The sequence below is a fragment of the Podarcis tiliguerta genome, assembly GCF_965153285.1.
Source record: "Podarcis tiliguerta genome assembly, chromosome: 4".
Taxonomy (NCBI): Eukaryota; Metazoa; Chordata; class Lepidosauria; order Squamata; family Lacertidae; genus Podarcis; species Podarcis tiliguerta.
This window is the reverse complement of record NC_139537.1, coordinates 27,837,511-27,861,111: the sequence shown is the minus strand read 5'-3', so window position 1 is coordinate 27,861,111 and position 23,601 is coordinate 27,837,511. Positions and strand designations below refer to the sequence as shown.

General features: G+C 41.6%; 1 protein-coding gene across 4 annotated transcripts in view; it reads left to right on the top strand.

Moving 5' to 3' along the window:
* Positions 1 to 23,601, top strand: part of DCLK1 (doublecortin like kinase 1) — a 203,352-nt gene that overhangs the window by 82,211 nt on the left and 97,540 nt on the right. For all 4 annotated transcript variants that reach the window (XM_083437123.1, XM_083437122.1, XM_083437124.1 and 1 more), the window contains exon 4: positions 13,213 to 13,312. In XM_083437123.1, the coding sequence (XP_083293249.1) occupies positions 13,213 to 13,312 (100 nt within the window). The remainder of the gene's footprint in view (positions 1 to 13,212; positions 13,313 to 23,601) is intronic.

Here is a 23,601-nt window from a genome sequence, read left to right as displayed (position 1 = left end):
ACAAAATGTACATGCCAAAGCAAAAGGTGTCTAAAAATGGATGTGTTAGTGAAAATAACACAAAATGCATTATATCAGGGAAAGTTGCTTTGCAAAAATGTGTCTATTAGGCCTACATGCACCCAGAGACTTACATATTAGGAGAAATTCACACTAGAATGCCGATGAATCTTCAGGATGACTGGGGGCGGGGAACATCACACTAATGTAAATGTGAAGAACTGAACTTATGATTGAAAAAATAAGAAACTGAGATTTGACAGACTCACCTATCCCTACACCTTGCTACATGAGACAGCATTGAATATAGGTACAGCCAGATACTCGCCCAATACACACTTATTCTCTTCCTGGCAATTAACAAAGTTTCAAAACTGTAGCACCAAAAAGGTAATACGTGGGATACTGTGACAGAGGAAAATGTTCAGTCATAGGGTTTATTTTTTTTATTTTTATTTTTGCAGTGTTTGTGCCATACTTGCACTTTCCTGACAGATAAAGGTAAAGGTAAAGGGACCCCTGACCATTAGGTCCAGTCGTGACCGACTCTGGGGTTGCGGCACTCATCTCACTTTATTGTCCGAGGGAGCCGGCGTACAGCTTCTGGGTCATGTGGCCAGCATGACTAAGCCGCTTCTGACGAACCAGAGCAGCGCACGGAAACGCCGTTTACCTTCCCGCCAGAGCGGTACCTATTTATCTACTTGCACTTTGACGTGCTTTCAAACTGCTAGGTTGTCAGCAGCAGGGACCGAACAACGGGAGCTCACCCCGTCATGGGGATTTGAATCACCGACCTTCTGATCGGCAAGCCCTAGGCTCTGTGGTTTAACCCACAGTGCCACCTGCGTCCTGACAGATACTGATGAACAAATCTCCAAAGAGTTGCATAAATGTTGAGCTAAGCTTTGGAGAGTTTTCTCCATTACCCTAGCCAAAGGAAAATAAGAGTAAAGCAGGTTTATAATTCTACCTTATTTCCATGCAAGTCCCAAGTGCCATCAGAGCTCCACAATGTCTCATATGCACAACAGAGTGAGCTCCTGTTGCTCTGTCCCAGCTTCTGCTGACCTAGCGGTTTGAAAGCATACCAGTGCAAGTAGATAAATTGGTGCCACTGTGGCAGGAAGGTAAACAGCGTTTCTGTGCGCTCTGGCTTCTGTCATGGTGCTCCATTGCACCAGAAGTGGTTTAGTCCCATGACCAGGAAAGTTGTCTATGGACAAACGCCGGCTCCCCCTGCCTGAAAAGCGAGATGAGCACCGCACCGCATAGTCTCCTTTGACAGGACTTAACCATCCAGGGTCATTTACCTTTACCTTGTTACTTTACCAGGTTTTGTCTGTTGCTACTTGCTTGTTTGCTTGTTTCTCCTCCTTTTCTGCTTCATATAGAGTTACACTCCCTTTCTGCCCTCCATTACAGCTTCCCCCATGTTCACTCTGTCCTTCATGCCAGGCTCCTGGCCTACTCTCTTTCACCATAATCTCTCACAGTCTTCCATTCACCCCCATTCTCTCTGCTGTTGCCTCATTCACTCCCACTTCCTTTTCCATATATTGGTTTATCAGCTCCTGTTTACCTTTCTCTTTCTTGGTGACTGAGACCCACACATCATCTTTGTCCCCTATCAGGCTGTGATGCTATTTCATCACTCAGTCCTCATGACATCACTTCTGGTCAGACTGCCAACACCTTGACATGCCTTCTAAATTTCACAGCTCATGGCATCAGGAAGTTCTTCCTAATGCTTTGTTGAAATCCCCTTTCTTCTAATTTGAACTTGTTGATTCTGGCCTTACCCTTTGGAACAGCATAAAACAGAATTGATCTATCTATGCAACAAAAATTTGAAGATGGCCATCATATCATCTCTTCTCTAGGCTAAAAATGCTCAGTTGATTGAAACTTTCCCCAGAGGACCTGATCTTCAGGTCCTTTCCCACTCTTGTCATTATTATTTTTTTGGACATGCCACAGTTTACTGATTGCCTCTTTAAACTGTGATACCCAGAACTGGGCAGAGTAAGTACTTCAGGTGATGTCTGACCAAAGAAGAATAGAGTGGTACCATTGCATCTCATGATCTCTGGACACTGTATTTTGATGCCGTCTCATGTAATGCTTTTCATTCTGGCTCGTTCAAACAATAATCCATAAAAATGATGCTGAAAACACCACTGAATTTAATTCTGGATCAAGGTTCCTATTCATGACACCTTGTTAAGCCTCCCGTTATTTTTCCCCTCTCTCTTTTTTCTTTTTGTGGATGGGCCTTTTTATTTTATTTTATTTAGTTCTTACAATGCAACAATACTACAATGATGTGTTCAAAAATAAATAAACCATTTTTTAGCAATTTAACATTACGTTCAACATACATATACTGTATCCAAATATTATTATTTATTTTCTCCCACTCTCCCCCTCCCCGTTATTTTATTTTTCTTATCCCTCTGGTATGCTTGAGTACAACATGCCCAGGCAATGACAAATTCTTTAAAATTATGCAGGTTGACCCTGTATCCATCATTATAGCAATAGGGAGAACATTAATGAATCACTGAAACTCAATTTCTGTTAATTTGTGGTAGTATCCCCCCCCCCCCATTTTTACAACAGAGAAGTAAAAAAAAAAAAAAGATTCTGTCTGACCGAACTTGTTCCTAAAACAGCCTTCAAGCTTTGTAAGTAATTACAGCAAGTATCAGTTGCAGACATGTTCCATTTGTAACTCACACTGTTGAAGCTCTCCTTTTCCTCCCCCTCTTGTAGGTTAGCAGGACCTTATCACTCTTCACAGTTTCAAAGATGATGAATGCAAGCAGTATTAGGAGAGCAGTATTAGCAAGACTGGATTATTGTAACTCACTCTATGTGGGGCTTCCCTTGAGGCTGACCCAGAAACTCCAGCAGGTGCAGAATGCAGCGGCGAGACTCCTTACAGGGTCCTCACCGCGGTATCACATTTACCCAGTACTATACCAGCTGCACTGGCTCCCGGTGGAGTACAGGATCAGGTTTAAGGTGCTGGTTTTAACCTTCAAAGCCCTATACAGCCTAGGACCCTCATACCTACGGGACCGCCTCTCCTGGTATGTCCCACAGAGGAACTTACGGTCTTCAAACAAAAACATCTTGGAGGTCCCAGGCCACAGAGAGGTTAGGCTGGCCTCAACCAGAGCCAGGGCTTTTTCGGCTGTGGCTCCGATCTGGTAGAACGCTCTGTCACAAGAGACCAGGGCCCTGCGGGACTTGACATCTTTCCGCAGGGCCTGCAAGACAGAGCTATTCCACCAGGCCTTTGGCCAGGGCGCAGCCTGACTCCCTCCTTTGGCAATCCTCACAGAACTCTAGCCCAATGGTTGCCATTAATCTGATTTGAATTAATTTTATAATTAAATGGTTTTAGAATGTTTTATCATTTTACTGTTGTTAGCCACTGAGTCCAGCTTCGGCTGGGGAGGGCGGAATATAAATAAAATTTATTATTATTATTATTAATGAAACTAATAATGTCAAATTTGGAAAGCCTTAATGTATTTATTTATCAAGATTTATTATCTGCTTTCTTGCAATCAGAATACTCAGGATGCCATTGCACATCTTCAGTGGTGCCCGGTGGACTCATTAGAGCTGAGATGCCTTTGGTATGACTGCATTGCTCCTGAATGGGCCTTGTCTGCCACCTTCATCTTCTCCCATAGCATTTTTTGGCATCTCAACCAAGAGTCTTTTGCAGATCCATTTCATATTGGATAGAGACACCATTGAATCCAGAATCCATTATAAAACTAAAACAACTATTGAAGCTGTCACTGGAGTGCATTTTGGGGGTGGGGACAAACTACTCCAGCACTTATAGTAAACAGAGCTTTCAAATGGCGTGTTTTAAATAAATTTATTACTATCAAGGAAGAGGGAGATGTACAATTGTGTGCAAACCTGATTTTGCTTGCTAAATTTTATAAAGTAAAATGACTCTTGGTGCCTTGAGGAAAATATAGGTGGAATATGACATTGGAGAAATCCCTGTCAGATTTTGCAGTGCGCAGTTAGCTCTGCCAGACCAGCTTTTATGCTTTTCCCTTGACAAGGGGGCAGCACAGCCTCAGTTTAGATCAGGGAACAGAACAGTAAAGGAGTATGTCTGACCTCTCCCTTCCTCACTCTTCCCAAGATTGCAGATGTCTCCGTTTTCATTTTCCTAAAGTACAAAAGGCCTGAATTATTATTATACATTCACTTTTGGAATTTGAAGAAGGTGTCTTAAGGTTCAGGGGTTTACACTTTAAGCTGCTTTTACTGCCCTTATCATTCCATGAAATGCTTACATTATCACCACATGTGTGTTGCTTTTGTACTAGTTCCAGCTGTAGATGGTGTGGAATGACTTGTTGAAACTTGACATCTGCGTTCCGTTTTCTTGCCCCTTTTCTGTTAATGCACCCACGTTTCTGTATGGTACTGTTGCATTCTGATTCTGAACTTGGACAGAGAGACTTTGGAATGGTTAGAATTCCAGACAGTGTGTTAGACTCTTCGTTATTGCCTGAGCTTTAAAGAGATGAAATTTACAAAAGCGTTAGCAATATAATATTCTCCCTAAAAATTAACTAATATTGAAATGTCAGATCCTGGCTTTTGCAGTGAGGTTCATATTATGCAATTAACATTTTATTCCAGGGGAAGAAGATTAATTTTCGTTCGAAATGCATTTGCATGCATCTAAGATATTTCTACCTAGTGGTGGCCATGTTTGAAACTGCTTTTGCCTGCCTGAAATCTAGCTTTTGGATAATCAGTTTCCATTAAATGTTGCGGAGCCCACCTTGCTGAATATTTCAGTGCTTTTCTGCTATAAGGAGGAATAATACTAAAATACACACATGCACCATGAAGTGCAGATGACACATGCAAGTTCAGTGGAATTGTGACAGCATTTCTTCTTCTTCTTCTTCTTCTTCTTCTTCTTCTTCTTCTTCTTCTTCTTCTTCTTCCCTCCTCCTCCTTCTCCTCCTTCTCCTTCTTTTTGTCTGATTACAGTGGTACCTCGAGTTACACATGGTTCAGGTTACATATGCTTCAGGTTACAGACTCTGCTAACCCAGAAATAGTGCTTCAGGTTAAGAACTTTGCTTCAGGATGAGAACAGAAATCGTGCTCCGGCGGTGCGGTAGCAGCAGGAGGCCCCATTAGCTAAAGTGGTGCTTCAGGTTAAGAACAGTTTCAGGTTAAGTACGGACCTCCGGAATGAATTAAGTACTTAACCCGAGGTACCACTGTACTTCAGACTGTGAAACATGTCTCTTTCTGGATACAGCCTGTTGCCCCAATGCTGCCCCCATACATGCTTTTAACAACTGAAAAATGGCTACTGTCTCAAGCTATCTGGAATACAATAAACATTTGTAAAAAAACAAAAAAGAACCTGCTTCCAAAATGGAGCCTCTTAACTGATGTGACTATCCAATTTGTGTGTAATGCTAAGCCAAATCATGCCTTAATGTAAATGCATGGGTTCCTGGAGAGGACAGTGTGGGCACTGTGCTGATGCCGCCACACTACTCAATACTAAGCCATGGTTTGGGTTAGTGTGTCCTCTGAACCTGGGCTCATGGTTTGTCTTCCTCCACACAAACCATGAACTCTAATGAAGATTTGTTCTTTGTTTACAACTCATGGTTTTCTGTTGGAGACAACCACAACCCTGTGTTTGGATGACATGTTAACAAAACTATAGTGTTTATGCTAAGCCATGATTTGGCTTAGCATTATATGCAAACTGAGCCATAGCGTACATCAAAAAGATGTAATGTTTGTTGCTGTAATGATTAAGTACTGTTTTTTTAAAAAAATGGAAGTTTCTAGGAATGCCATTACAAAACAAAGCAAAAGACAGTGGTTCTGGGAAATTAGTGTGATGTTGTCACACTTTTTCAAATGAGAGTGGATGTAATTATGTTTTTGAACTTCTAGACTATTACAGGGCAGCAAATATCCGGGTCTTTATGTAAACCTTACGGATGAGGGTTATTTTGAAATATTAGCTTAAGTATTTTGTTAGTACATCACAATTCTGTGAATAGAAGTTGTTTTATTAAGAGTTACTGATACATTTGATGTTCTGAGTAGACTACTATACCTTATCACTTTGAATGTCTGGCCACCAAATGGCAGTCTTGCACTGTACTTCAAAGCAAAGCAAAGTGCAAATCTGGCAGAGGAGAACCCTTCTAAATGCAAGAGACTATTGATGTCACCTATTCAGAAACATTAGTCGAGCCCAGCCTAGGATGCTTTGCTCTCTTATAACTAATCCCTTCTTAAGAACAGATTGCATTGAAATACCATCTCATAGCAGTGCGGTATTGTGTTCTTCCTTCCCCTTTTATTGTTTAGGTGTGTGAAATCTCAGTCACACGGCCATATGCTGATGAATTGCCAGGTTGCTTGGGTATTGGATTGCAATAAAATGAGCATACTTTATGGTGTTTAGCCTGGTTTCAGTTTCCCCATCATGCAGAGGAACTTTGTGATGGACATGACCAAATGGCTCGCAATTGGGAGGAAGCATTTAGCGGTTTAATTGTAAGATTTTTATGATGGTTATTTGCCTTTCCCTTTAATGATGATAGAAAGAGCCTAAGCAATGTTTGTGGGATTATAAAAGGAAGTATCCTTTGCGGGAGCAATCGTCAAAGTGCCTCTCTTGCAGCAGGCCTTTATTTATTTTATTGCTGTTTGCACCAGAATTTGTACAATTCTGTTGAAATGAAGAGGGGCTTTGGGTCAACAGTATCTCCTAGGCTTTGCCAAATATTTATCAAGGGTAGAGGAGAGCGAGAACAGAAAGGTCTCTGCTGTAAGGATATACTAAAGCATAAATGAATAGCCTAAAAACCCTTAGTCCCCCATCTACACTATACAATTAAAGCAGTATCATACCACTTTAAACAGCTTCCCCTAAAGGATCATAGGAAGTGTAGTTTGTTAAGGGTGTTGAGAAGTGTTAGGAGACTGCTATTCCCCTCACACAGCTACAATTCACAGAGTCCTTAGGAAAAGGGATTGATTGTGAAACCACGCTGGACACCCTTAACGGACTACACTTCCCAGGATTCTTTGGGGGAAAGCCATGACTGTATAAAGTGGTATGATACAGCTTTAAATATATAGTGCAGATGAGGCCTTAGCGCTGTGGCTACCTCCCAAAATCATTTGTGTTAGTCGAGACATCACAGCTGAGAAAACATTAGAATTCCATTCATGAGGTGGACTGATCCCATACGGAGTATTTGTGCCTGTGTGATATTTCCCAGGGCATCGTCACTGCACACACAGTTGTGCTGGAACGTGCTAGAAATAACTTATCCATCCTTCTGAGAAGTGGGACGTTAGCATGAGCCTCCCTGTGTGATCTTTTAGGCCCTCTGTTATCCCTAGATACATGACATCTAGTCTTTTCGCATGCCAAAACAATTAGCCGAACGAAACAATGAATTTGGCAGTATGACATTGCTTAAGATGCGGTTAGGAATGTGAGCTGTACACTGGGAAATCATTGGCTCAGATCCTCTCTCAGACGTAAACTCAATCGGTGGTCCCAGGCAAGTATTGGTTCTCATCCAGCATCAGCAACACATTGCTCTTTGTAATACTAGCAAAGAAAAATCTAGACATGCAAAAAGGACCAGTGCTGGTCCCAAGAAGCTTACACCATGGATGTATAAATAAAGATTAATGATGGAAACCTAACATAGGAACTTTAAAATGAAACAAAAACTATCCAAGAGTGTGGTGAATTGGTGCAATTGCCTTGGGACACTTGCAAACTAAGGTACAGAGGGAGGATGGAGAAAGGAAGAAACAAACAGCAGTAAAAGGAAACCAGAGAAGACTTGATTTCAATATGTATCTTGTGCAGAGAGATAATTCTCCTGCTTCTGAACCTCCAGATTGTACCCAACACTGCCGTTCTGCTTGAGAAACAGACTTCTGCTTGTGCCATAGAATTTCCCTCAGACACCCTCAAAATCTGCCCCAGAGGGTTGGGGGACCATCTGGAGCAGATTTTGGGAGCACACAGGGAAAGGTGAGGTAAGGAAGGGAAACTCCTGTTGCATAAGTGAAAAGCCATTCACACAGCATTGGATAGACCCCTCTGACTCCCACTCTTGAGTCTGTAAACCTGATTCTCCCGTGTTATGCATTTCCTGATCTAAAACAAAGCAGACTTCTCCTTCTTTGCATTTTCTGTTCAGCTGCGTAGCCCTGACTTTCCTTGAAGAACAGGCCAATGGGCCAACATAAGAACCAAGCAAACTCTGAATTTGCAAACTCTTTCACATCTCTTTGATTGTGTGAATTCATCCACAGGACTCAAATACAAATTTAATTTGTATGTAACATTACATTAAAATAATAAGAATGGTTCTTTGTTGGAGCTGAAATTTTCTGAGGAATTTGGGGATTTCCTCCCTTTACTCCCCCCCCCCCTTGCATAGCTGGTAAATACTTTTTGATGCAACAATTACATTCTTTTTAATAATTTGGCATGGTGCTATTTACATTAATAGGAATCATTTTAGGGACGGGAGGAAGCCAATTACAGTAGCAACTATTTTGTTCTCTTTCCGAACAGATTTTCCTCTCCATTTCCAAAGTGCTTGGCTATCATGCGTGTTCTTCAGAGAGGTAGCAAATGTTAGGACCCCTTCCAAAATATTCATAAAAAGCAGTCATAGACCAATAAACAAGATGAATACACAGTGCACAAATACAGCAACGCACATGAACACACCTGGTCTTCAGATGCGTTTTAGGGTACATATATTATTGCAACTAGGCCACTGTACCCATTTGGTTTGGTGCTTATTGTCTATATCCTTTTATCTGCCCTTGCCTTTTGTTTCTAACAATCCTGATGCAATTGCACCCTGGCCTGGGATCACTCTGCTATGAAGGCTGAGCTGAAGCAAGGGAAGCCTTTTAGATGCTCGTCATTATATTCCCCATTTTGTTTGCCCTCTGCCCAGCTTGCTTCAGCGTGCCTATGGAGAGTGCTGGCTGGAGTCTGCCTCATGCTGCAGTGGAATTGTGCATGCTACACAACTGTGTGCTATTTCTGGGAGGTTAAGCCTAGAAGTGACACATGGACCTGATTGAGCCCACAAGTGCAATGGGGCTTCTGGCAATTCTTAACTGAGTGGAGCCTCCAGTTCGTTTGCAAAGTGCACTCTTGTAAATACAATCTCATTTCCTCCCCTCCTTTATAAATGAAAAACCTTTGCTTGATGAAAGACCTCTTCTAGCTTGATGATGCAGCTGTCACCATGGAGATGTCCTGCCAGCAACAAAAAAGGATGAGTTCTCTGCAGAATTATTATTTTTTAACAAACAAACAAAAAAAAGTGTAAACAGCAGATAACTTTTAATGTCTTTGATTAAATCCCTGTCTCATAACTCGGACCGGAAACGAAAAAAGGACATACAGATTTGTCTGTGGCACATTAATTTTATTCTTGTAAATGTTCTGTAATCCCCATGCAATGCAGTGTGCGTAATGACAGATTAACAAAATGGGTGTGAGTGAAAGACTTTGAGCCAAAGACAATAAAGAGAGGGATGTGTAATTAGCTGAATTTGAGAGAATGATTCAAACCCTTGACTCTGTAATTTTTCAAGTGTTAATATTTTGCTAATCACTTTTATCATCACACAGCTCATCTTAAGGTTGTTGCTATCAAAGTTACACCAGCTATTGTTTTTAAAAAGTGCATTTGAAATGTTTCAAAAACAACACACAATCCATTTTGAAGACACTGTCAATACATCTGGCTGCCTTGAGTCATATTGAATGAAAAGCTTCAGGAATAAGAAACCATTCTGCATATGTAAAAAAAATCTAGTTGCCACCAAGGCTTTTGTACAGGATGATGCTCCACAATGAAATGATATTGCTTGTGGCTGAATTAAACAAATTGCTACGAAATATATATTGAAGCTAATCCAAGTGTAGGTGATGTTTCTGTCCTAGGTCTTTTAAGAGGCTGGCAAATGTTCAAGAATATAGTAGAAGATGTAGTAGGAGATCTAGATCAGAGGAAGTTGTGGAACTTTTTATCAGTCATTTCCCTGAAAAGAAGAGAGTCATTGTTATGTACTGAAGTTCTCACCCTGGGCCAGCAGGGGGATACTGTAGATAGTTTTCACTCAGGTCCGCATATGCAAATAAGGAATTGAAAGTGACGTTCAGTGATTGGATAGTTACAGAAAGTGGTTACTGTTGCATTGTATTTGAGCTCTATATAAACAGATTGGCTGAACCCTTCAGTTCAGTTATGTTCTGGCCTGTGAATAAACAAGAGCTGTCTGAAGAATCGCTGTGTCGTCTGATATGTTCACCCACAACTTAACAGTCACTATAAGTGAAGTCAAAACTATTGATGTATGTGGCCTAACATGCATTCTGGTACAGACCAGAGAAGTTTGTGGAATTGGGGGAGATGACTGGCCTGACCTGAAATAGTAGGCAGGCTACGCAGCCTCCTGTTCCTCCAAGACCTCTGCTGAGATTGGGGTTTCTGTTGTCGGAGGAAGAGGAAGCTAATAAGGGACCATTAAGAAGAGAGAGCAGGAGGGGGCTTGAAGCTGCCAGTCAAAAGTTGTTCAGCACCAGTGGTAACAGGCCGAAGAAGCACTCCTATACCACTGGTAGATGTGACGGCTGTTCTTGTTGATTCTGCATTATTATCCAGTGCTACTGTTCCACTGACACAACAGACTTGTGTAAAGGAACTCCTCCTCCCCTTTTCCCTGCATCCTTCTGCACACCCTCCAAATCTGCTCAAGAGGATTGGGGACTCACAATGAGTCCAGATAACAGATTTGCTAGCTTTGCTGTGAGATTCATTTACTTATTACCCTTCCCCCCAACCTACACACACGCGCGCGCACGCGTGCACACACACACACACTGTGTTAAATTAAGTCTGAGGGGACACCAGGACATTTAGGCATTCATTAACATTTCGGATTAAACTAGCTCTTTTTCCTCTTATGTTGACTGTAAAATACTGTGTTTCTGGACGCTGTGTCTGTTTCTCCCCCGCCATGTAGTTTAATACATGCAACTGAATAGTGTTTAAATCATCACTGTTAACTTGCACACCGCTCATATAGAGAGATATTCTTAAATATTCTTGCTTTAGCATTTAAATTGGATGTCAGGGAAAGATGTGGAAACAGGTTACTACTTGTTATTCTATTTGCATGGTGCTTTTTGTACAGAGATTCTTTCTCCCAAATCTGGGCTTCAGTAACAATAATCTGACCTAGTATAGCTTTTTACCCATTCCAATCTCCTGCCTGTTCATAATCAGTGAGAAAAATTGAAGTTGAAGTGAGTTGAAATGAGGGGGAAATACTTCTGAATAACTAAGGTTTCATTTTTGATTATCAGATCAGGCTAAATGACCGCAAGGACAGCATATAGTCTGTTCCAGTCTTCTGCATGACCCTGGGCTAGTCACTCATTCTCAGCCAAACCTACCAAAGTGGGTTTTTTGAGATTAATAAGGGGGTGGAGACTATATATGGCACCTTAAGCTCTTCAGGGAAAAGATAAATATAATAAATATGATAAATCAATAAAATTAAAGGCCATTATTATTTGTGTATCAGCCAGTGATCACAACCCGAAGCTCTGTGTTCACTGACTTTACCTACTACTATTTTACTGTTTTTTTACATTGTATTTTTATTGTAATTATATTATTTAGCGTTGTTGCACTGTACACCGCTTACAGATTTTTGAAATATTGAGCAGTTCCTACATGCTTTAAATAAATGAATGAATGAATAAATAAATAAATATTTAACTGCTCTAATGAGGAGATGATGAGGGGGGGAAAGTTGTAGCTTGCAAGGGAATCAAATAAAACAATTGCTGGTTGTGGTTGTTCCATGTTTGCATATGGCACATCTTATCTGCATTTCATACTCAGGTGTTCTCGTTATTTTTAGTTTTAGCAGAGCATATTTCTAATCTGTTGTGGCAAACTGTCAAAGCAGAATCAAAAGCCCAAAGGAGATCTTGTCTTCTGCGTACCTGGCAGTTGTGAAATACCATACGAAAAAAACATTAACATTACTATTAGTATTAGGAAAAGAGGGAACAATACTAAGCCCGGGGGGGGGGGAGCCATCACAACAGACACAGTCGCATATAACTGCACTCACCAAGCCATTTGTTTCCATTTTAGATGGGCAAGGTTGTGCCTTAGGAAACTATCTTTCCACACTGGTCATTATGATAGGAGCATGTGACTTAAGTAGTATCCAGGTCCCTTATTAAAATAATAATAATTTAAAAGGTCAGCACCAGCATTTTGAACTGGGCCTGGAGCAGGGGTAGGCAACCTAAGGCTTGGGGACCAGATGCGGCCCAATTGCCTTCTCAATCCGGCCCGCTGACGGTCCGGGAATCAGCGTGTTTTTACATGAGTAGAATGTGTGCTTTTATTTAGAACGCATCTCTGGGTTATTTGTGGGGCATAGGAATTTGTTCATTTCCCCCGCCGCCCCCCCCCAAATATAGTCCGGCCCACCACATGGTCTGAGGGACGATGGGCCAGCCCACAGCTGAAAAAGGTTGCTGACCCCTGGTCTGGAGTAATAGTGTAACAGTGTTAAACATACTGTCTTTCGGTCTCACGTTAACATCCAGGTAGCTGTATTTTTCACCAGCTGAAGTTTGTCAATCAGGAAAGGTAGCCACACAAAAAGCACATTACAGTTATTCAGCTGCACATTTTGAGGAGAAGCTTGTCAGGTGGCAGTGGTAGCTTGTTTCTAAAAGCAGCAGGTTTTGATTCTGTTTGCTTGGGTCCTACAAGCTTCCCATAACTCCAGTTACTGGTTATCTAATAGATCTTGTTAAAATTATCACAATAATCTTTGCCAACAGCAAAGCAAAGTAAACTGAAACCTACCAGAGATACTGTATACAGATCGCCAAAACATGAAAGTTATACGGCAAAATGTTCATGCAACGTGGTAAAGTATACCAGTGTTTTCCATAAAAATCTTTCATATTTTAAAAAGTTTCCCTAGCCAGTGATTTGGAGTACTCCTGCAATGAAATCTCTTCTGCATTTAAACCATTTTATTAGATGGCGTCAATTTTGTTCTTCTTTTTTCTTATTGCAGGTGATGTGCCTTCAGGATTTTTTTGGCGAAGATGACATATTCATTGCATGTGGCCCTGAAAAGTTTCGTTATCAGGATGACTTCTTGCTAGATGAAAGCGGTAAGAAAGCAATATTTTTCATAGATGCATCACTATCTATATTTTTTTTAATTAAGAAAAATAATGTTATAAATTTCCAAGTTATGCTTTTGTGAATGGTTTTTATTACCTGGGCCAAGTGGGCTACATAAAACTGTTAACCCAGAGTTTGATACAAAAGCAGTCACTTCATGTTTTCAAAATCCTTTCCTTTTGCAAAATATAACCTTTTAAGGCTAGAAATGTCACGTTTAACTGTCAGGTTTCTGTAACCTTGAATAGTATATGTCTTGATGGTGAGGCAGAGAAAGGGGAAATGGTAACAGTTCCCATCTGTTGTGATTTATGGGACACTGGCCAATGTGTTAAGCAGCTTTTTGGCTGGGCTCTGAGTAGCAGACACTGCCAGCTGGCTTGTTCTTCTCCCCACATCAGGAGAAGACACTTTCACAGTGGAGAAATTTCTGTGGTGGGGCATCTGGGAAATCTCTCAGATTGCGCCTGTCCTCAAGAAGTAGGTCTGAAGAGTTCTGTCATAATCTCAGGTGTCAAAAACTTGTGTTCTGAGTGGAGTGTAACAAATGAGAACATGATGAACCAGGAAGAGGCTGATGCTGAATAAGCTTAGGCATGAATCACTGCTCAATACTCCCCCTCCCCATCTCAAGACACATCAAGGGTAGCAGCTCATATAGAAATTTGGTGGTGGGATGTGCTGAGGGTGGTTAATTCCTGCTCTGAAAGATTCTGCGGGAAGGTATTAGACTGAAGAACATCACAGCATCACTGGAAGTTAGCTAAACACTGGTATCTTATAAGATTTCCAGTGCTGGATCAAAAGTTCTCTAGCGCAGCATCCATTTTCTCACATTGGCCAGGCAGATGGGTATGGGAAGCCTACATCTTTATGAGTCACTTAGTACTGCTGCACATGCCCCCAGTCTCTGAGTGGCAAGAGATTCCCGGGGTTCCAGCCCTTAACCAGAGTCTGGTTTCCTTGGAATGGAGGTCAATGGAAACTGTGGTGTCTCTAGGACATATAGTATTGTTTACACATATATACAACCTGAACTTAGGCTGGAGAGGCTCACAGCATTAACACTCCAACAGATCTGGCCTCCCCACTAGGTTTCAAGGGAAGCCCCAAGCCACAGCTTTGGGTCCAGCACAAAGCAAAGCAAGCCTCTGTGTTTCCAGCTTCTGGCAGGAGCCAAGACACCCCCACCCCTCTCACTCTCTCTCTCTCTCTCACACACACACACAGTCTCCCTCTTGGCCTGTTGTTTTCCCTCCTAGAATTAAGTGGCATCCAGCCAGGTGAGGTAGGAAAAGGCCAATCCATTCATTCTGCTGCAACAGTTCAACCTCTTTAGACATGTAAATGGCAGAATTGGTTTGGCTCATGCCACAGGTTTTGTCTCACAGATACTGGATTGCAGGCCTGGATGAGACCCACCCAACCTATAGCAATACCTATCCAAAATGAAAATATCTATTTGTGGGCATAAACACAAAACAGCTGGAGAAGTATCTCAGTGACAAAGCATCAAGATAAACAGTTAAGCAGACAGGCAAATTAGGCACCTCTCCACATATAGCAACAGGGTCAGAGCAGTCAACCCTTTCCTCTTTGTGAGCTTACACACTACACGCTCTGGCACTACAATTTTGTCGTCGCTTGGAAAGTCTTTTAAGTCATGATCAAAATCTCCCAAAGGTGGCATAATGAAACATTTAGGTTCCAAGAACTCTTTTTCATTGCCTTTTGCTTTGTTGGAAATTTGCGTGGTTGGAGGTTTCCTTGTTCTGGTTTCTGTATTGTAGCAGTTGTTACAATTTAGTTTTTAATACGCTATTGTTGCTCAACAAGAACATAAATCTTATTGTTCTGTGTCATCTACATCAGTGCTGGCGAACTTGGGCTCTCCACAGGTTGATGGACTCCCAATGCCATCCGCCCAACGCAGCACAGCCAATGGTTGGGAATGATGGCAGTTATAGTGGGAGGTGTGGCAAGTGCCTCTTCCCTGGCAGTGACTTTTGAGGGTATCAGACTGGGGTCCTTCTCAGCCATACCTTAGAGATGCCAGGGACTGAACCTGGAGCCTTTTGCTTTATTCCTGAGCTATGGTCATTTCCTGTGTCTTTTCTTAATCATATTTTGCTTTATTATGCTCCCCATGATTAAGAGCTGTCAGATTTCATTGGAGGAAAAACAGGGTTCAAACAAGTTGCATATGGGGACATGTCTCAGTGATCCCATTCACTGAAATTCCATCTTGTCCTTGTCATGAGTTTATGAACTCTATTGTGAAAATGAATGGCTCATCTCTCAGCTTCATTCTTTCGTTTGAAATGTGGGCGTATAGGACAATCCATTAAATGAATGAAATTTTGCCCTGAATAAGAGGCTCCCCTTTTGTGTTTGCGTGTCATGTAATAGCAAGTGGCTCAGCATACTACTTACTTGGACATACATTTTATGTACCAGAAGCTCTGGATAAGCACATATTATTCTTCCTGAAAGTGTCCACATACATCTTGTTACAATGGTGGTCTCTCTTCTAAATAGAACCTAATTATTCAAAATCCATAATTCATTAGCTTTCAGAAAGTGCCAAACTTTCCTGGGGGCATTTGAGGATAATATATTCACCCTTAATATTCATTACGTTCTTTTTTAAAAGGGGGAAAAATCTTATTAAAAAAAAGTCACAGTATGCCAGCTGAGAGAAGAAAACCTCATTGGAAAAATGTTTCAAAACTGATTAGTTCTGAAATAGTGTAATAACCTGAAATAAATTGATGAACATTTCATAAAGCCAGGAACTAATGGAATTGGTTTAGGGAGGGAAGAGTAGAACCTAGAGGATTTTGTTTTCTGAACATTGTCTTCCAATGCAATGGCATACAATCAAACTACTGATAAATCTTTACCCTGTTTTGTGGCGTGGCTGTGCTTTGCCTGTCTTTAGTTTATTTATTGACATTTGTATCATGCTCAATCAGCAATGTCCTCTGGTTCACAGATTTAAAACAATTAAAATACAATTGCAGTTTCAAAATTAAACAAAGCAATGTAAAATAAAGACAGAAATCAGGCGAAAACAATGCTGTAAACTGCAGAGGCAACAGACAATGCGCTGTAGGGGGTTGGACAAGGGTCTCATTCCAACTTGAATGCTCTGCCATAGACACAGACCACCGCACTAACACTCAACAGTCTCTTGGATTTCTCTGTTAAAAGGAAACCTGTGGATTTCACCCTTGGTACCTAGAGCCTAGGAATACCTGTGGCTACAAAGGAAGATCAGTAAGTTAGGAAAGGACATGTTAATGTTGCTGCAAAATGCTCAGAGGGTGGAAAGCTTGACTCAATGTACTGGAGGCTTCAGGTTACATGGCTCCAAAATCACATCCACCTCTGAAATTGGGGACTGGAGGACCCCTTTAGTTAGTACCCTGTTCAGCTAAGAATAACTCTTAAGAAATACAGAAATGTGTCACCACTTGAGAATAAGAGTCTCTAGCAACCATCTAGAGCAGTGATTTGGAACCAGTGGCCCTCAAGGTGTTGTTGGGCTCCTAATCCCATCAGCCCCAAACAGTTTAGCCGATGGTCAGAGATTATGGAAGCTGTAGTCTGGCAACATCTGCACCCCGCCCATGAGCTAAAGCCTTCCTACATGGAACTGCTTACTGCATGATACTCTTAAAGCAGATATTATGCTTTGAATAATCTAAGGCTGACTAATTACTGGTAATTTTTTCCTGTTACCATGGTGCTAAGAGGATGAGGTCATAGGGTGTGATTAAAACAATATCTTACTCTTAGTGAGTTTGTTAAGAGGTATAATACCTCCTTTGTGCAGAAAGAGAAAACTTCAATGATATCTGTGGACTTTCAGCTAACATGACTGAGGTGGCAGTTAGTCCTAGGAAAATCTACTGGAGGCTTGTTAGGAGACAAAAAAGTGGGGGATAATTGGAAAGCAATTCATTTTCTTGGTGTCCATACTTGGTAAAATAATAGGGTGATTTTTTAAAGCATTATTACCTATTCTGTCAGGATAAGAAGTTTAGAAGTCTTGAGCACTTAGAAGGGGTTGGGGCAGGCATCCCCAAACTCGGCCCTCTAGCTGTTTTGGGACTACAATTCCCATCATCCCTGACCACTGTTAGCTAGGGATGATGGGAGTTGTAGTCCCAAAACAGCTGGAGGGCCGAGTTTGGGGATGCTTCGGTTGGGGAGACAAAGAAAGATGCTGAATCACTCCAATCATACAGCTAAGCTTTGTTTGAACTTATATAGAGTCTCTCCCCCACTACTCACTTTGAAAAGGGAAGCTGAAGGACAATACTTACATTGCAGCTGCTGTGTGGCAGGTTGCTGGAAATGTTTCCACATGGAAGTGGCCACATGAGACAGCTGGAACCTGTGACAGAATGCTCTCACCACATTGGCACTTGAGTTACTTTTGAGAGACTAGGGAACAGCTTGCTGTGCATCTCAGCCTTGTTCCAAAACCTGTTCTGTAGTCTACAACCTTTGAATGGATGGGCTTTCTTCAGGTGTGGTGTAAAAATAAGTTACTTGAATGACCGGAGCTCTCCTTTTTAATTCAAGATGCCCAAGGTGGAGGCTATGTAGCTGTATCTGATTTCCCATCCCTCCCCAGCTCATTAAGTCAGGTACCCATTTACATGCCAGGTGGCCTGAAGAAAACTGGGATTAAACCGAGTTTAAAATCTCTAACCTCTTTTACTGAATATTCTCACCATTAGGTAGTTAGTATTTTTCCTTTTGTTAAGGGCTTCCTTATTAGATCCTTGATGGAGGACAAGGCCATCAATGACTGCTAGTGATAGATGTATACCATCTTCAAGGCTGGAGGCAGTATGCCTCTGAAAACCAGCTGGTGGGAATCTCAAAGGAAAAGAATGCCTTCATGCCTTACTGAAGGACTTTCCATATGCATCTGATTGGCTACTGAGTAAGAGGAGAGCTAGGCTAGATAGGCCCCGGGGCAGAAGATGAGTAGCAATGCCTTGTGGAGCACCTTGGCTCTCTCCAGGTTTGGCGAGAGGGGGGCATTCCAGCGGCAGCAGAAGTGGGAGTGTGGGGTGCTTGGTTGGGGAGGGAAACGGCACCTTCCCATTTCACCTCTGGTTGCAAAACAAACAAGGTCACCCCTGTTATCACTGTCAACTCTACTGCATTTCAGTCATGTCACTTGTGGCTTATATTTTTGCACCATGCTCTGCCAAGTCATGCACTTTTAATAACTAGACAATGTGGATTTATTGCAGTTCATGATGTAGCTGTGCTGTAGATATTTCTGAGCCCACCTTGTCATCTTCTCTCACCATAATTCTTAAGAGCTTTTCAGTCTGGAAGGCTTTTCTGAATCGCCCAAGTCCTTCTTAAGGACTGCATAGTTATGTGGTTCACACTGATGAGATTTTGGTGTGAAGCAAGTTGAATTATGAGGCCTGGCATCTCCCTTAAAACAAAGTGAATTGGAATGGCTACCCAATAGTTTTGCTGTTTCTTTGGGCTCTTGCTGCAGGCAATTGGCAGTTGCTTTGTGTTTTGGATACTTATATTTTTAACCTTTGCCAGTGATGCCATCCTCATGCCTGGCAGGCCTCTTTCAGTGTGCATCATACTGTAGATCTGTGCATAACATAATGAAAAAGATCTTTACTGTGAGGCAGGATTGAAAGACTGTCATTCTTGGGATAACTTACAAACCACAACCATATTAAAATTTCATACTACCAATTGAACACATTGACTCCACCCCACCCCAATGCTTCATTTTGATTTATTGTACTCATTTTAGTTTTGAAATGGCACTTGGGATGCCATCTTTGTCTTGACCTTTTGCCAGGATGACTAATCTCTCACCGCGCTGGTAATAAGAAATGTACTTAATTTCATGAGCTGGAAAGCATACTAGGGGGAAACATCATGTACCTGATTCTGAAGGCGGCCTGAGCTGGCTTGGTTGAGGACATGCTTGTTACTATTTTGCAAAATTGCAAACACTTCAGGTTTGTTTTTTGTTTCTTAAAAATATCCTGAAGATAGTAATTAGAAAATAATTCATATTCCATCTGTCTGTGAATCATGCCCGAAGCAGCTAACAACATTAATTAGTTTTAAAAGATCAGTAAAACAGTGAAAAACATTGCCAAAACTATTTCTATGAGTTGGGGGGCGGTAGACTATATGGCTGAGCCCCTTTCTAATTTCTGGATCCAGCATGGATTCAATTTGTGGAATAGCCAGACTAGCTTCTTGTTGAGGTAATGACCCTTTAAGTATGGCTCTGTGCCAGATGGCAAATGGGTGGGCCCACCTCCCTCAACTTGTCGGTACTTAGAAAGAAAAAGGCAGAGTTGGTGTGTGACAGGTAGAAGCTGGACACAGGCTGCAATCTGAAGCCTATGCGGCAGAGCCATGCCTGATTTCTTTTGGAATCCATTGTAGGCTCAGGTTGTATATATATATATGTAGATAAGCCATATACAATAAAGACACCACAGTCTCCGCTGTCCCTCATTCCACAGAAACCGAACCCTGGGTCTACACCAGGAATCCCTGGACTCTCACCCTGCTCAGAGATTAGGGTGGCGTGCAACACTATTAAAATAGAAAATAATAATAAAATAATAATAATAATAATAATAATAATTTGATAGATGGAATTTGTTAAGGAGTCCTGCCTTATTCCTGAACTCCCGTTGTCAATAAAATACAAACATATCTTAGTAAGGAGGACAAGAGCAAGCAGGGACACATATAATTTTTATAAAAGAGACTGCCCTTGTATCTCTATGAGTCCTTCCCACTTGGACTTGTAGACGTAGCTGCTTGCAGGACTGGGGGAGTTGTTCTTAGCTCTTTGTTGCTGAGTCATTGAGTCATGAGACCTGTAGCTTAGAGGAGGCTGTTCCAAGAGCTGGGTGGGTGGTGCCTTGACCAGCCCAAAGACTTTATAAGGCCAGCTGAAAGAGAGATGCCAAATAGATTGGTCCCTTTGGGGGTCAACACTTTTGGGCTGAGATGAGGCCAAGGGCACCACACTATTTGATTGGCTTTTGCTTGGAGTATAACTGGTTGTATTCTTTTGATGCTCATACTTAGTATGCCAACCATCTCAGGTCTGGTCAGAGCATGAGTCTGGTTCAGCCTCATGGATCAAGCTTTGGTTCATGGGCCCATGCTTCTCTCTCCAGTCCCCAGGACTCTCCTCAGGCCACTCCCCATTCCTCAGGCCTAGATGGAGGATGAAATGTGTTCCACATCTGACTTTTGTTGGTCAGAATGCAGTAAGATAAGACACTCATTTTTAGCTCCACCCACCACTGACATGTGACTCCCAGAATTTTGTGTATGACAGAATGTGGCCCTTGAGCTGGGAAAAAGGTTCCCTATGCCAGAACAGAATAGGCATCATCCTAATATATAGATATATAATACACAAAGCTGTTCTTTAAAGTTGGGGAAGGTGAAGCAGATACAGCAGATACTCCTTTTAGTAGCTGACTAACCGGCAATAGAATTTAAGGGGAAACCACCTTTTATGGCTACTTTATACCCACTTCATTTCTCTGTAATATCTTGACAAGTTGGCTTCCCTAGGCAAGAATTAATGTGGCTCTAATTTAATTTTATAGTCATTTTGATTGCTGTATATTTATTTGGCTCAAAGTCAGTGATAACATTTAGAAATAGAAACACATGTTTTTCAGAAATCTGCCGCTAGAGGTACCCTTTGCTCATCCCGGCCTCAAAATGCTGTTTCCAAAAGAAGCTTGGGATTCATCTGCAAGAGGGTTTTCAAAACTGAAAAGCTGTAACCACACACACTGGCCTCATTCAAATGTAACAGTAAACTGTGGTTTAGAGTTATGTGAATGAGCCTGAGACTCGTCAGCTATCCCTCATTCCTTCCCTCCTCTGGTGCAGCTGCAAAGCGGTTGGAAGCTTTCACTTCCATTTTTAACTAACTACAGTTTAGCATTAAACTAAACAGATAATCTGTCTTAACTGGGTAACTTAAATGTGCCAGCTTCAGCCTGCAGCAGATTAAACCCCAAAACTGGATGAACTTGAATGACAACATCCAGCACTCTGCACAAAAAATGCACTGAATGTTTGCAGAGCCCAGTGCTTGTCAATAATAATGTCACCATATTCTAACAATACAAGAAGATTAAACATGCTTCAGTAATAGTTCTGTTGTTATGCATGTTTAACTTTTAAAGCAAAAAATAAATAAATGTGCATCTGAAGGCAATTCCTGTCATCTCCTTCCCTAGCAGGAGTCCTAGGGCATGATCTTCCAGGTTAGCAAGTGACCAAAGGAAGTCAAGGATTAAATATGGAGACAAAATGCATACCAGAGGGTGATGATCTTGTGTTGCATAGATAGAGTTTTATAGAACATTCTTCATCTGACAGAGGCTTCTCCCATTGTCTTTCTAAGACCAGAATGGAGTCCCTCATTCTGGGCACAGACTATCATTGTCAAAAATTAGACCATCTAAGAGTGCTGCAGTTACGTAATTTTAGACACGGGCTATAACAGTCTTATTCTAGAGGGTAATGTGTATTCCTTCACTTTACTTCAAAATGTGGTTAGCCAGCCCTGCTCCTGTTCTGTCAGCTGAGTAGGACCCTGGACTTCCTCCTTGACTATTTGTTTGATGCTGTGCATGACGTCAGTGCTATCAAGCTAAATGTGCATATCTCACTCCAGAAAAAATTGTGCACTCAGTTCCTGACCTAAGTGGCGATATGAATGATCAAGCCTACTTTTGCATGTCACCTGTCTTGATGGATTGGGGTGACGGTTTGAATGCTTTTAAACCGGTGATGGCTAAACTTTTGCATTCTAGATGTCATAATGCCATTATACTAATCTATAGTGTGACCACATTTGGACAACAGTTCTGTTTGCTTCACTTCATAAAAGGATATTTTAGGGCCGGAAAAGGTTCAGAAAAGAGCAGCCGGAATAATCAAGGGGAAGGAGCAACTCCGCTATGAGGAAAGGTTACAAATTTTGGGACTTTTTAGTTTAGAGAAAAGGCAAGTAAGAGGAGACATAATAGAGGTGTATAAAAATATGCAGGATGTGAAGAAGGTGGAGAAAGTAAATATTTCATAACACTAGAACTTGTGGAAGATTCAGGACGAAGGAAAGTAATTGTTCCTACATGCATAGTTAAACTATGGAAATTGCTCTCACAAGAAGCAATGATGGCGCCAACTTAAAAGGTGAGTGTTAAGGAGGATTAGAAAAATTAGTGGAGGAGAGGGCTATCAATGGCTATTAGCCATTATGCCTGTGCTCTGCCTCCACTGTCAGAGACAGAATGCATCTGAATGGCAGTGACTGTGGGAACACAATGCTCAGCTAGATAGGTCCTTGGCCTGATCCAGAAGACTCCTCTTAAGGTCTTATGTCCCTGTTCATTTACTCCATCATTTCTGAAAAAGATGGTGATGCGGTCAGGGGTTAACAACATCTGGAGTTGCAGGTTAGCCACCCCAGTTTCAAAAGTGAATAAAATGAAGAATTAAAACTATGTATTGCAGCTTATTTTATTGGAAAGGTTAACCTTTACGGTACTAATCTAGTCCCTGCTCCCATTAACAAAAGCACTGAATATTTTAAAAGGTTTTATGCTCTTAAATAGGAATGACTCTTCTGCAGTTAAGAAAAGACAAGGACTTGCACCTGAGAATTTATGTGTGCTGCTCTGCAAGAAAAAAAAATGCTTCTTAAATCAGAATTATATTGATTTTTGCCTCCTTTCTCCTTAATGAAGCTAGAATTAAATAAACTCATTGCTGTTCTTTCTTTTTCATGCAGAGCAATTTTGTTAATTGAACATTGCCTACCTCGGCTAAGATCTTGGCTTGCAACCTTGGTTGGAATGTTTCTTGTTCTAGATTTTGAAGTGTGCACTATCCTGCTGCTCGTAGGGCACCAGGAAAAGGAAGAAACCACTTTTTTGCCACTTAAGATTGAAATTCTGAAAGAGATATATAGAGCGTTTGGTGTCCTAATTGGTGGACCTGAAGCCTGGGCTCCAACATGTGACCCTCCAGGCTTCTCTGTCTGCCTATTGGGAGCCTTCCATTTTCAAACTGGAGAAACTGTCATGGGCACTGCCCATATCACTGTCCTGTTGGCTTCAATAGACTGCTTCTTTCATTGCTATTTTCACATAGGGAAAGGGACCTTGTGGGCACCAGCGAAGACCTCTGCAGGTGCACCCATGGGTGCTAT